Raw genomic sequence first — 14,896 nt, 5'->3', positions numbered from 1 at the left:
TGGTCTTTATGTTCAATAACGATATTTGTAGGTTTCATTCTCGATATTCACTTTCTCTTTCACCTTAAAAAGCAAAAAAAAGAAAAAAAAAAAGGAAAAAAGAAAAAATGAAGAACGATTTCCGAATCGCCACCCTTTACTTAGCAATGGACCCAAATCTACGGCTACGACGATCACAATCATTCTCCCACAATTACAATCATCGGAAGTGGGACCCATTATTGCTAGATCGTCTGTAACGCAATCCACATTTACGGTAAGCCTTACCACTTGAAGAAACCTTAAAGCCCTAATTGTAGAAAATCCCACCGAAGAGTCCCACAAACCCATATATACCCAGAGTGGCTTGAAAGAATCAAAAGTCCAGGCCTCCCCATCTCTTTAAACCCTAGCTCAACCCTACCCTTTTGATCCTTTCCTTTGCTTTTGTCCATTCTTCGAATTACTTGGTATGTTTTCATTTTCATTTTTCATTTTTTCATTTCTAATTTCGGCCTTGGCTTTTGCTGAATATATGTTCTTGTTGTTACTGTTGCAGGTTCTTGGGTATTTGTAGCTTTGGTGAATATGTCGGACGATGAACGAGAAGAGAGAGAGTTGGATCTCACCTCGCCTGAGGTTGTTACCAAGTATAAAACCGCTGCTGAAATTGTCAACAGTTAGTATTTCTCTTTCTTTCTGTTTGGATTTTTTGTGTTTTGGGAACGTTGAATTCACTTCCAATACGGGTGCTTGATATTTCATTTTGTGATTTCTTGGAGGAGCTGTTTTTTCTTTATGGGTTTGGTTAAATTTTCGGGAAAAAAAAATTGCAGAGGCCTTGCAGGTGGTGCTGTCGGAATGCAAACCGAAAGCCAAGATTGTAGACGTATGCGAAAAGGGCGATGCATTCATCAGAGAGTATGATATGATATGATAAATTTTGTTTTTCTGAAGCATAATTTTTGTTTTTGAGTTAAAGAGATAATGTATCTTCTTTTGTTTGGCATTAGTTTGTGTTTATTTGGTGGGATTTGATATGGGTTTTGATGCTACTTAAGTGATTTGGTTGTGGCTGTAGGCAAACTGGGAATGTATACAAAAATGTCAAGAAGAAGATCGAGAGGGGTGTTGCATTTCCGACTTGCATTTCAGTAAACAACACTGTTTGTCACTTCTCACCACTGTCAAGTGATGAGACATTGTTGGAAGCAGGTGATATATTAAAGATGTAAGTTTCTTGTGCTTGTAACTGTTCAAGGTAGAGAAAAAAAACCTGTAAGTATGAAAAATAAAGGTCCTTTCTGGTTTTTTCGGGTTGGTTGCAGCGATATGGGATGTCACATAGATGGGTTTATTGCAGTAGTAGCCCATACTCATGTTCTCCAAGATGGGCCAGTGACAGGTAGAGCAGCTGATGTTATTGCAGCAGCAAACACTGCTGCTGAAGTTGCATTGAGACTTCTGAGGCCTGGAAGGAAGGTAATTCATAGTGCTGTGCTTAAATTATTTCATCTTTTCTTGTTTTACAATATTTATGAATCAGGTATTGTGGTTTGTCTTACTTATGAATTAGTTTATTTATCGTATTAGTAGATGGGAAGCTTTATTCACACCCCAACTTCAGGTTCCCTCCATAATGTTTTAGGTGCATATGAATTGATAAATACATGAGAGAAGGTGGGCATTCATCAGAAGTGGACCAATACCTTTATGCTTTCTGGATCCTGATTTTTGTTCAGTGGTTGTATCATCTCATTTAACTGTATCTGTCACATGTTCATCGTGTTATTTAAACAAAAGTATCATGTCTCCTTTTAACATTTTATCTTCTTTTTCAGCATCTTCATCACCATTTTTAGCTCCCTTTGTATGATGAATGGATTGTGTATATATATATATATAAAACATTGTTATGTATAGTTGTTAAAGGCTTACAGCTCATGAGTCATGATATGATATAGGGGTAACCTATCAAAGAAAAAAGATCTGATATAAGGGTAAGATATAATGTAAAATGATATGTATTTTATCTTAATTGTATCTTACAATGCATATCTGATACACGATATAATATTAATTGTTTAAAATATGCCATAAAGTTAGAAATTGATGATAAGAGGGAAAAGGGGTAAAATAATCTATAATGGAAATTATGCACTTGTTGTCCAAGACTCCTATGGAAGCTTGTAAATGAATTTATTCTTGTAAAGAATTTAGTGTTGATTTTGAATATGTTAGTGAATGAAAACTTTTGTTTAATATATTGATTTTTCTTTCTTAAGTCTTTTTTGTCTCTTTCCTTTAAGCAAGACAAAAATGATGAGCTTAGAAAGTTAGAACTTTGAAGTGGACCCATAAGCAAATTCATGCCAACAATATATACAAATTTATATGATTGGTTGGGACTAAGAACTATAACTAAAAGTTAAAAAATTTATTGTTGTGGATTTTATAATGAATTTATGCATTAAAATGTTATTTGCTAAATTGAATTTGGCAAGGGTTGAGGTGGGGATGTGGGAGATTTTAGGTTTAAGGCCCAGCAAGGGACAAAAAATATTGTCCAAGCTTTGGAGTTTATAATTTTTTATTTTTATTTTTATGTATGATATTCATGAGTGTCTATGTTTTAACTCTTGATCTTACTATTTTTCATATAATTAATTATGTATTGCTTATCTTCATTCTTCCAATATATATATGCATGTATGCCTATTTTTTTCTATTTAGTTTTTGTTTTATAAGAAAACTTATTATACATGATATTATGTGATACACAATAAAAAGAAAAAAAATGCATGGGTACTGTTTGGAAATTAATAACTATAGCATTAAAACACAATGATGGTTACTTCACTATTCTTTGTTTTTTTTCCCCTCATGGGGAAATGGGAGATTAATTAGAAAAACAATACATGATAGTGTCACAAATTAACAACCACAACATTAACACACAATGAAGGTTTCTGAAACTATTCTTTTTAAATTTTTTTTTACCGTCATAGGAAAATGAGAGAGATGTTAATAGTAGACATCTAGAAAAAATGTTATTTTCCTCAAGTGCATCAATATCAATCTAATCTAACTAATTTTTTCTCCAAATACTTCACTAACCTTTTTTATTTTGTTTCCTGTTTTCACTGTTTCCTGTGTTCCTGTTAGGATTGGACCTAGAACCTCTCATATCTCCATCCCAACCCCTTGTCCCTTGAGTCATTGCCCAAGAGCTCCTGGTTTGTAAATGTTGTTGTTTGTGCATAAGATTGTACACCAAGCAGGATACCCAAATGGTGTGTTACTTTTTCAGACTAATATTCAAGTTGGCTGATACAAGAAAATTAAAGACTCAAGATGAAGTTATATCAGGTCACAAAAATATTATCATGAGATGTGTTTATCAATGAGTTCCCTATTTTGATAAGTTGCTTCTATTTTGCATTTACTTATTTGTGTGCTAATAGAATAGGAAGATACCACTGGGATTTCTTGACTTCGTTCTGAGGAGTTGATCGTCATTGGCTGCCATATTACGTGTGTTAGTGTTTGAGTTGGCAATTTTACCAAGATGATCGATGCTTTATTGATTCCCTTTTTCTCTATTTCCAGGATCACACTTGGCTCCGCTTTGGTGAATTTGTTGATTCATATTCTGTCTTTCTGATCTGGAATTACTTGCTGTAGCGTACATAATTACCAATGTAGAGCCGTATACTTATTATATAAACTCAGCTTTTTCCTGGCAGTATTGTTAAATTCCCACTGTGATGTGTATGAGTCTGAATCATGTTTTTGTAGATTTTCAGTATGTATTATTTGCATGGAATACAGTTTTGCTGTATACATTGAAGTCAAACTATCAATTAACAATTTAGAGGATGAAATATATGACAGTTGTTATCATCAATGCCTTTATTTACTCGAGGCATTAATCCATAACAACTAAATTCAAAATTTGGGGTCTAAATTGCTAAAGCACTGTAAAGTGGGGTTAAAAGAATCCAAACGTGTGGGCTATATTTGCAGTTGAATTTCTCACTATGGACCCAAATTAGGATTTGAATCAAATCAGTTTGATAAAATATGATATTTCAGTGCCTTGAACATGGCCTGTGAAGCTTTAACAACTATAAGTGGTAGATCACGTTGCCTTCATTTCTCAATATATCTTAGGCATTTTGATTTAGTAGTGTCAAATCAAATACACCATATCCAGCCGTTTCTTTCCACATTCATTTTCTTTTTCTTTTTTGCAATGCTCTTACGTGACATTAAATCTTTTATAGCCGATGGCAAATTCTATTACCTCAATGGGCCCATTGTACTTGCTCACAAATTTTCTACAAGTCCTTTCAAATGTCTCATTGTTTATGTTTGTTATGATACTATTTCTATATAACTTTTACACGATTATCAAATGGTTGGTCATTAGAATTTATGCATGTGTTTACTTTCAATTTTTCTCTTTATTTTGTTCACTAAGTTTTGTGGTTGTGGCAGAACAAGGAAGTAACAGATGCTATTCAGAAGGTGGCTGCTGCCTATGACTGCAAGATTGTTGAAGGTGTTCTCAGTCACCAACTAAAACAGTTTGTGATTGATGGGAACAAGGTTGTATTGAGTGTGCCCAGTGGTGAAACCCGAGTTGATGATGCAGAATTTGAAGAGAATGAAGTTTATGCAGTTGATATAGTCATCAGCTCTGGTGATGGAAAAGTAAGTTTGGACATGAATGCATGATGTTTTAGCCCAGTATGATTTTGTAATTGACTGTTGTTAATCTTATGGCCATTGTATAATCCGTGGAAAAAAAAAAAACTATTGCAGCCTAGGCTGTTGGATGAGCGGCAAACAACCATATATAAAAGAGCAGTGGACAAAAATTATCACTTGAAAATGAAGTCGTCAAGGTTTATCTTCAGTGAAATAAATCAAAAGTTCCCCATCATGCCATTTACAGCCAGGTATACTGGCTTTTTCACTATTTCAAAAGGTCTCCATTTGTCTCTCAATTTAAACTATTGCTTTTCAGACCTTGCATTGTATCATTCTGTCTTCCTTATAGGGCTTTGGAAGAGAAGAGGGCTCGTCTGGGTCTAGTGGAATGTGTGAACCATGATCTTTTGCAGCCATACCCTGTTCTCCATGAGAAGCCTGGTAAGCCTCGTGTAAATAATATTAACTTTGTACTAAATCCATGATGTAATCCAGACTCGCTGGATGTGCATCCGCACTGTACTGTCAAAGAGGCTGCATTTTTGTGCTTGTTAAGAAATCGTTGAAGAAAACTTCACTATTGTTTTATGCATGAACATTTGTACTTTGTTGATAAATGATCCTGTCATTCAAGTTCTCTTAGTAAGGCACACTTTATCTTGCAGCATGAGTTCTGTTCTCCCTCTCTCTCTTTTGTTTTTCAGTGATGTAGATTGGTGCCTTTGTGGTTTTCCCTGTTATTGGATTGTATTTTTTTTTACTGGGTTTCCTCTTCACATACATGTTTGTTGTGTGCAGGTGATTTTGTTGCCCATATTAAATTCACAGTTCTGTTAATGCCAAATGGGTCGGACAGGATCACATCCCATCCTTTGCAGGAGCTGCGGCCCACCAAGACAATAGACAATGACCCTGAAATCAAGGCTTGGTTGGCACTTGGGACAAAGACAAAGAAGAAAGGTGGTGGGAAAAAGAAGAAAGGTAGGCTGAAATATGACAATTTAGATTTAGATAATCCTGTCAGGAAGGAGGAGTAGAATTCTCCACTGCAATGGGATCTCCTCTCTTTTCAGGAACTGCTATGTCACTATTTACTACCGGGGTCTTAGCATTATAATTTTTGCAGGTAAGAAAGGTGACAAAACAGAGAATTCAGGCGAAGCCGAACCCATGGATGCAGCATCTCAAGAATGAGGAATTTTCCATTCTCAGAGCTTGTTTTGGCTGGTTGCAGACTTGCAGTTAAAAAGGTTCCTAGAAGGAGAACCCTGACATGAAGCTCTGTTGGGGGTTCTGGTGTGTGTGTGTGTGGGGGCTGGGGTTGGGGTTGGGGTTGATGTAATATAATGCACATACGCATCCTTTCCCCATTCCAATACTTGTTCCTCTTAACTTTCCAAATTGTCCACACACAGTGTGAAACAAAGAGATGCATAAATATTTTTCAGGCTTCAAAATACATGTTCAAGATGTAATGAATGTTGTTTTTGTTGAAAATTGGGTTCCCAACTTCAAAATCAAATGGATACCCAATTAATCTCACGAAAAATAAAAATAAAAATCTGAGAAATAAATAAAAATAAATATATGGAAATGCCACTTGGTTTTGATTATCAAATTTTCTTAATCACAAAAATCACGAACAAAAATAGTAAATTTGAGACATACAAGCATTTTAATGCTTAATTTTTGTTGTTGGCAGTCTAATTTTCATTTGAATGCATCTTCTAAACAAACAAATTTTTGTCTTTTAGAAATCTTTAACTGCTCTCTTCAAGTCTTTTTTTAATGTTGAATAATAATTATCTTTATTTTAATTGTCATAAATTTCTAGGATAATTATATTATTTATTATATTTTTAATTAATTAATTATTATTCTTTTAAATTTATTTCAAAATTTTCGTTAAATGTATATTATGTTATCTTATTAATGACACATGATATCATCTTATTTAATCCAATTAATACCATATTTTTATTTTTATTTATAAATTTATGACATATGTCTTTATCAAATTTTAATTTGAGAAATAATTACATAACTTTTTTTTTAATTTCTCATATGATAAATTTTTATATGACCACTCTAACATATATGTTAATTTATAATTAACTGTCCATTTCTATCTCTCTACAAACCTAACTCACCAACCCAAGTTTTGGAATTCTTTGGAGTGAGTTCAAAATTTGAATTCTTTGTTTTGAATATACATTATACACCCTAAATTTCTTGGCATCGGAATTCAAATTTTGAATGGCTTGATGTGAAAAAGAAGGGAGGAAAAAAAAAAAAAAAAAAATCTTGGATGGTGGTTTACGGCGAAGCATGTACGGGAAAATCCCGTTCTCGAGTAGGCAATCCGTTGTGCCGCAGCCAAACAACCCTCTGGCGTGCGTAAGCACTAAGCACACTCCCCTCCTAACTTCTATAAAACCGCCCGGTCACTCCTCCTGCCAGCCTGCCTCCATTTCTCATTCTTTCTCATTCCACTAAATGGCGAGCAGCGATCCGGAACGCAGAGAAGATGAAGATGCCGCCGCCGCCGCCGAGGACGAAGACACCGGGGCACAGGTCGCTCCGATCGTTAAGCTCGAAGAGGTTGCCGTCACCACCGGCGAGGAGGATGAAGACGCCATTCTCGATCTGTAATTCTCTCCTCTTAGATCAGTATCTCCATTTTTTCCCTTGATTCTAGGGTTTTGTTCTTGATTGTACTGGTTTTGCAGGAAAGCGAAGCTTTACAGATTCGACAAGGATGGGAATCAATGGAAGGAGAGAGGTGCTGGTAGTGTGAAGCTTTTGAAGCACAAAGAATCTGGCAAGGTCAGGCTCGTTATGCGACAATCGAAGACTCTCAAGATCTGTGCGAATCATCTAGGTGTGATAGTATGTTGTAGTTTTTTATTTTTTGGTTCGAATTTCCTTTTGTTTTGGTGTGTGATCTCGAATCTGCTGTTGCAGTTCTACCGACTATGTCAGTTCAGGAGCATGCTGGTAACGATAAGTCCTGTGTCTGGCATGCCACTGATTTTGCTGATGGAGAATTGAAGGATGAGCTTTTCTGTATAAGATTTGCATCAGTTGAAAGTGAGTATAATTTGTTCATTATGGTCCGTTCTCTGTAACTGTTTTCATATTGTTTTTTGAAATAGATCAAACGCATTTTCTTGTGATTGGAACTGCTTGAAGATGCTAATGGATTGAAGTTCATCTGTGTTCATAAGTTATATCCAATTTCTTTTCTGTTGTAAATTTCAGATTGAATTATCTTCCCTACTGATTGTAGGGATATGGCTATGCTGTGAGATTCTATGATGATAGTTGAGACTTTGGAAGTGTTAGTATAGGAGCTTGCAATGATGGTTTCCCATTTTCCTAAATTTATGAATTTAATTGCTGTTTTTATTGAAAATGGTGAACCATGAGGTTTAAGCTTCAAATCCAAAGGCATAGACCTCATGTATATTGAGGTTTTAATGCTTTACAGTTTCACATTTTAAAAATTCCATCCTCTATTTGGGAAATCAAATGGGTATCAAAGTTTTTGGTTGTTAGATTTTTCTGCCTGCCTTGTAGAAATGCTGGAGCATGCGCAATGTTTCGTAGCATCAATGTCACAATTGAATGAAACAAAAAACTAAGTATGAGTGGTTATCAAACTTAATGCAGATTTAGATTATTAAACATTTAAGTTTCTTTAAATTCTTGGGGAACTCATATAAAGTGTCAAAAGAAAAAAGAAAGTATGAATGGTCAAACCTTATAACCGTTAAATGAGTATTTCATTCTAATCATGTAAATGTTCCCAAAACCAAATGGAAAGCATAAAATTCTTAAGCTTTATTATTATCTACTATCATTGTTATTGTTGTTTCTTTTGGATTAGAATACACTTTTAGTGCTATTTCTACTTGGTAGAAAGATGGCATCACTTTGTTTGTACATTGTTATTTCTTAGGGGGATGAGCTTGAAAAGGACAAAACTAATTTCTATTTTACATTTTGGAAAGCAAATAGACAAAGATAGAGTAGCAAATAATAGTCTGAATTTTCTTTTAGTATTTAATTTCCCTATCTAGATTGAATCCTAATAGCCTATGTTATCAACTGCTTGCCACATGATTTGATTAGTCCGTGGGATTTGATGATTTGAATTATAGGATGTAATAACAAAGCTGGAACTTCGGAGACTCTTGTAACATGGTTATTCTATACTATAGATACAAGAATATTTTGTTTTGACTCCCAGTGATAGATATGGACTTAGCTTTAGATTGGATGTAGTTAAAAGATCTCTTTGAAAATATGCTTTCTGTGAATGGTGTTGTTTGAAGTTCAGTTGTAGCATGCTTGAAGCTCAATTTTTTTGTTAAATAATGAACTAGTGGCTAGGGTATTACATTGAACATACATGATATACTGAACAAATTAGAAGTTTGAAAGTTTTTAAGATTAGAATATTTTCTTTTCTTGTTTTTTTTTGGTGGACATTGCATGCCTATTAGGTTTTAAATTGACATGAATAACGGATGCAAGTGATTAATAGGTTGATTTTTTTATTAAATTATGAAGAACATAATATATTTTTTTGATGGATAAAAAGGAATATATTAAAAAGAGACACTCCAAAAGAGCGCCCCAAAGTACAAGAGGTATACAAAAGATGCCTAAAAGTTCCACAAAAAATGGGGAACAACAAAAAACAGCACCCCCTCAAATAGAGCCCAACCAATCCACAAAATCAACCATGGAATAAGGACTTGAAACTAAATACACCTTAGCCCATGCCTAAAGATAGCTTAATATTTAATTTTGGAAAGTGATGAGTGATAAATTGGGTACTCCTTGGGCTTAAATCGTACGAATGTGTGTTTCATCTTCAGTCCAAGGTGAATGGTTCATCTTTTGACCCTTTGAATGTTGTATTTGCACAAACCATGTCGTGCAGACTCATGGGGATTATAGATTTTTAGTTTGGGAAATCGAGCTCATAGTAGGCTCGGAATCTTGTGGGGTAGCCTACATCTTTCTGTATTTATATACAGAAATCCCATTTTCTCACCAACTTGTATTTATTCTGAATAAATTGTGTGGGAGGAATTGGTGATCTTTTCTACAACCTTTTCTCTGGGAATTTCTTTAGAATTAAGGAGTAAATTGATCAAGGGATTGCATGATCACAACTAGTTTGTTGTAAAGTATAGTACACTCAAAAAGCACCCAACTCAACAAAGCTGTAATGATTTATTCTTTTCGATGCCATCCCTATCTTCTAATGAATGTTTTCATTTCTTCTTCCATCATTTCTTTTAATGATTCTCTTTTGTTGTAACAGACAACATGTTGTTTCTTGATAGCCAAAGGCAAGCATTTTATATCACTAAGCTTATGCATGATTCTTGTTATACTTGAAACATTTCTTTTTATTTTAGATAGATATTGTATAATTAGACCACTCTTGAGATATTCATCTTTTCTTCATCCTTCTTGCATGGTTCTATCTAGGAAACTTCCTCAAAATGATCCAGGAGGTCCATTTTTGTACTATCCTGGCCTTTTAATGATTCCCCTGTTTCTGCTTCTAGAGGAACCAACCTTAGCTTTCATGTGCACTCTCGTCTTTTGCATAACATAAACTACTAACTCATATGGAAAAATTGAATTACTTGAATATGTTAACAGAATTATTTGATTTGATTTCTATCATTCTTTTTTCTTTTTTTTTTTTTAATTCTTGATAAGCATCTCTACCACTATCATTATTGTTGTTGGGTGGATTCATTATTTGAATCAGTCAAATGAAAGGCTTTAGATTCAAATCTCTTGAGCAGCATTGTTGGAGTTATTAGAATATTATCAAACTCCTTTACCTTCAGATACCTCAATTTCCAAGAATTCCTATATCTTGCTGCATTAGTAAACTTAAGCTTTCAAAGTGGTTTTCATTAAATAGGGGATATTCAAATAATACCTTCATCTTTCTTTAAAACTGTGAATCAGCTTAACATCCAGTTCCATACTCATCTTTTCCATTATGCTGGCTAGTTGCTATGCATCTTTCTCCATTTTACATTTACCACATGGATCATCCCAGCTTAGTGTCACTGATTAGTAGGATCTGTGTAGTATCTGGATAACCTCAAACACTGAGTTATCAAGTCAGCTTACTCAAGCAACCTTAGACATTGTCTGGACAGCAGAAGCGAAACAAAAGGCCCAAGGAAAATAACACTTGGGAGAAAGCAAGTGCTATATATGATACGATACAGATCTCAATCCTGAAATCCTGTACTAACGATTAATTTCTTTCAAGTGTTTTCTTCCTTTGATTCTTTATTTTACTTATATTGCCTATATTATTTAAGGGTGCTTGAATAAGGCTGACTTTGGCACTCAGTGTTTTAAAGGTTTTGTCATTCCTACATATATGCCAAATTGTGACACACTCTACCTGTCCTAACTCTGTTTAAGCTTTCACATTGCAGGACAGTGTTTTTTGTTTTTGTTTTTTTGTGAATGATAATCCCTTTGCCCTTAGTCTTTTGCTGCTCTTTAATGTGACAAACTATTTCAATGTGCATTTCAGCTTCTAATAGGCTAATATATATATATTTTGATTAGTCTAATAGGCTAATACATATATGTAGTACCACTAATTGTTGTTGTTTGGTTGTACTTTGTTTGTCTTGCTCTTTTCCATTTATTAGAATTTTACAATCCTTATATGTTTGCTTAATTAACTTTCCTTGTGAGGGAAAGTGTCATTTGAGTAATACTTGATCCATGCACATCCTTTTTCTAAGGCATGTGTTTTCTATTTCAGGATGGTGTGCGCCCCTAATTCTAATATGATATTGCTTGCTCTATTCCTTTTTCAATTCCATAACTCCTGCACCTCTCATTCTCCAATACTTTTCCCCATACTGGTCGAATTTGTTTGTTGTGCATTCATTTAGACCTACATGGAGAAAAAAAAATGGTAATTATCATATCCCAAGATTATATACTTGCAATAACTAAAAAAGATGTTAATCCAAGGAAGGGTAGGGAATAAAAATAGACTCGTGCCTGCCGATCATCATCTCTTTGTAAGATGCTTTCTTATTCATTGTGCTCCCATATTCCATAATATTTGGAAGTAACTATTTTACCAGGGATATGTGCTTAAATCTGCTTATTACAAAATGATCAAAACTACACTGTTCACTTGATTAACTACATGAAAGTTTTGACTTATCTTCTAGATTCACAACTCAACGGCCAAATGTATGTTGTTACATTAGTGGAATAGGGATAAAGGTGTTACGATATTCCCTGAAGTTTATATGATAACCTCATACTTCTTAAATGATTCACAAAATTTATATGTTAGAAGGCATTTTCTTGTGAAGAAATGACATGTAACAGCTGTCACAACTTGCTTTTATCTGTTTTCTGAGGGAGGAAGATTGCCAACATGTGCATTTCTATACTTCTCTCTTTTCCATTTCAAGATATTGCTCTCTTTTTTATGTCATTGATGTGTTGGTTTTTGTTTCAGTTGAAAATTGCAAAAGCTTCATGGAAAAGGTTCAAGAGGTTGCTGAATCCCAACAGAAGAAAGAGGAAAACAAAGATGCATCTGCAGCTGCTGGGCTTCTTGAGAAGTTGAGTGTCGAAGAAAAGGAAACTGAGGACAAAGCGGAAGAAGAAAAGCCTGTTGCAGCCAAGGAGGAGAAGGAAACTGAAAGTGAGCAAGGAAAGACAGATGCTGAAAAGAAAGTGGAGGAACCTTCTTCCTCAACTTAAATGGAGATGGGTTTGCTCTATACCATATACCTGGCAATATGATGTGGTTAGTTGTCTGACCTCTCTTGCTGCCCATGTCATGGTATATTCAGATGGGTGGAATTCAACAGCTTGTGCTTTATGGGCTTACATCAGTTTGGGTCTAGCGTTTCTTCGGTTGGGAGTCTTGTCAACATTTGGTCAATCTTTGGGTCCTGTTTGCATGTCAAAGGGTCTGTCATTTTAATTCGGGTTTCTGTCAGAGGGTATGGCTAGGGTTTTTCAATCCAACTTGTTTACTTTGTGTAAGTTGCTGCTTGGTATGCTCCTAAGGATGCTGCTTGAAAACATCATCTTATAAAAAGAGTCAGTTTTTGTGGTGCTCGAAAACTATCATCTTATAAGGAGTTTTGTTGGAACATGTTTTCTTGATTTGTGCAAGGCTGCATTTCTATGTGCATCCGATTTCCTTTCATTTCCTCAAAAGATTGGTTTGGTTTTGTTAAACAGGAACTCAGCTTGGGTTCTTGGTGAGGCGGATGCAGATTTCTCTGTTGGGCTGTGGAGAGAGAGGTATCTCATCAGTCGGTCTTTAATATGGTCCAAAGAAATCATTGAAGCACAGGTGTGAGAGATGTGTTTCTGTTCATCAACCCCTCTGAGTTTTCTCACCAGTCACCCCTCATGAGAGCCATGTCCTTTTCTCTTCCCCATCTACGGCCCCATTGATCAATACAATACACCTCAAACATTGGGACGCCCCATTTCTAGTTTAGGCCACCAGTCTTCCCTTAATGCTCCACCATGTTTGTCATTTTGCACTTCTGGACAGGTACTTGTCATCATAATCATCATCAAATACTAGATTTGGAATTTAAGACACTCCATGTGCTCAGACTCAATGACCCAACTCCAGTTGCATTGTCACGCTCCACTGTTCCTTCAAGTCCCTTCTGTTGGGTTCCGAATTTCCAAAGTCGGCATGAGCCAGAGCCACAATACCCGGCTTCTTTGTTGCTTTCCCCCAGTCCTTTCACAAGTCAGTAGTCACGGCCAAATGTTTGTCATAAGCCCGTGTCCTCATTCCTAACTTCGTCACACATGACTTGATTTCGCTCTCTTCCTCACATCTCTCTCTCACCCAGCCACCACCAAGCCAGAATATCGTCGTTTTTTTTTTTCCCAAGAGATGAGTCACACAAGCGGCAACATCTGAGTAAACAAAAGCGGTGGAGGGGTGCCATGTGGGAGCAAAGGCCCTCGCTTTTTCGTCCATGAAAGCAACTCAAAAAAGAAAAAAGAAAAAAAAAAGATAAGATTGTAACATCTCACCATCAACTTTTCTACCACCACATTGACAACTCAAGTTTGAAGAGGCAGGAGCATTGAATCAATGGGGACAGTCGTAAGAGTAGGCTTTAAATTTTTGATACAGAAAGCGCACCTACCACCATCCCACAACATCTCACTCCTCCCCCACGCTTTCATTCTCTTAATTCCAGCCATCCCTCCATGCATTGTACTCACCAATTATCAACGCTGTACGGTTGGATCACATCCAATGATTCTACATTTTAATAAAACATTAAAAAAGCCCCAACCCCCTACTGGGATATCTTACTTCTCAATTATGCAATCTCCCTAGTCCAAAGACTCCGAACTCTCAAAACTCTATTATTGTTCTGCCCATGATGTGATCTTCCTAAGAAATTCAAACCATTAGGGATGTCGCAATGGGAAGAACAAAAAAAAAAAAAAGGTGAAAAAGGACGACCTCCAGATAGACAATGAGTCTTTGGGAATATGTTAACATCATCACATCTCACCATCTTATAGCATATATGGGCAAGTAATAATGCGTATCAACCACAAGTTGTGCGTTGAAAGGTGCTTTCTAGTCTAAAGATTGAAAGGGGAAGTTGGCAATATGCACTAGAATTTTGAGCAAACATGTAGTATAGCTTCAGAAAGGTGTTTATTATTATTAGCATCCAGAACGAACAAACTTCTGAACTCCTCCATAAACCCTAATTCCTGGCACCCACAACTGTGAATGGCGATTTTTGTTTTGAAAGGCCATCAACATCAGACAGGCATTCATGCATCACAAGATAGAAGAAGGCCATGTTTTCAGGATTACACTGACAATAGAAAAGGACAGAAATACTCCAATGGTCCTACCACTCGGTCAGCTCATAATTTTCCCCTTCTACAAGCAGATAATTTGGGTGTCCACAATCTTTATATTTAGGACCCCACTACCTTCATTCTAAAGACTATATTACCTTTTTAAAAAACCCTACAGTGTTCTGTACTTTAAGGGCTATACAGATGCTTCCCTCAGACCTTTCTAATAAGAAAAATGACATGTCCAAATCAGTATGTAAGTACAAATAAAGGGGCTCCTCCCTGCTGTGGCCTTGTCTAAGTG

General features: G+C 35.7%; 2 protein-coding genes across 2 annotated transcripts; both read left to right on the top strand.

Moving 5' to 3' along the window:
- The first annotated feature begins 316 nt into the window (after positions 1-316).
- On the top strand, positions 317-6,168 carry LOC117916740 (ERBB-3 BINDING PROTEIN 1-like). The gene is made up of 10 exons (XM_034832901.1): positions 317-449; positions 539-658; positions 816-900; positions 1,061-1,210; positions 1,308-1,461; positions 4,480-4,695; positions 4,807-4,943; positions 5,045-5,136; positions 5,494-5,676; positions 5,822-6,168. The coding sequence occupies exons 2-10, from the start codon at positions 568-570 to the stop codon at positions 5,887-5,889; spliced, it is 1,176 nt and encodes a 391-aa protein (XP_034688792.1). The 5' UTR covers positions 317-449; positions 539-567; the 3' UTR covers positions 5,890-6,168.
- A 988-nt stretch (positions 6,169-7,156) lies between these two features.
- On the top strand, positions 7,157-12,906 carry LOC117916513 (ran-binding protein 1 homolog b). The gene is made up of 4 exons (XM_034832589.1): positions 7,157-7,343; positions 7,425-7,576; positions 7,660-7,779; positions 12,239-12,906. Exons 1-4 carry the CDS (start codon positions 7,192-7,194, stop codon positions 12,484-12,486), a joined length of 672 nt encoding a protein of 223 aa, XP_034688480.1. The 5' UTR covers positions 7,157-7,191; the 3' UTR covers positions 12,487-12,906.
- The last annotated feature ends 1,990 nt before the right edge of the window (positions 12,907-14,896 follow it).

This window comes from Vitis riparia, chromosome 6 (assembly GCF_004353265.1).
Source record: "Vitis riparia cultivar Riparia Gloire de Montpellier isolate 1030 chromosome 6, EGFV_Vit.rip_1.0, whole genome shotgun sequence".
In the NCBI taxonomy this organism is placed as follows: domain Eukaryota; kingdom Viridiplantae; phylum Streptophyta; class Magnoliopsida; order Vitales; family Vitaceae; genus Vitis; species Vitis riparia.
The sequence above is the reverse complement of the archived record's forward strand: the minus strand, read 5'-3'. Positions and strand labels throughout refer to the sequence as shown.

Coding starts and splice junctions, on each gene's coding strand:
- LOC117916740 (XM_034832901.1), top strand. CDS start 568: ATGTCGGACGATGAACGAGAAGAGAGAGAGTTGGATCTCACCTCGCCT. Junction 1,211..1,307: donor GCAGGTGATATATTAAAGAT/GTAAGTTTCTTG, acceptor GGTTGGTTGCAG/CGATATGGGATGTCACATAG. Junction 5,677..5,821: donor TGGTGGGAAAAAGAAGAAAG/GTAGGCTGAAAT, acceptor TAATTTTTGCAG/GTAAGAAAGGTGACAAAACA.
- LOC117916513 (XM_034832589.1), top strand. CDS start 7,192: ATGGCGAGCAGCGATCCGGAACGCAGAGAAGATGAAGATGCCGCCGCC. Junction 7,344..7,424: donor GAAGACGCCATTCTCGATCT/GTAATTCTCTCC, acceptor CTGGTTTTGCAG/GAAAGCGAAGCTTTACAGAT. Junction 7,577..7,659: donor GATCTGTGCGAATCATCTAG/GTGTGATAGTAT, acceptor CTGCTGTTGCAG/TTCTACCGACTATGTCAGTT.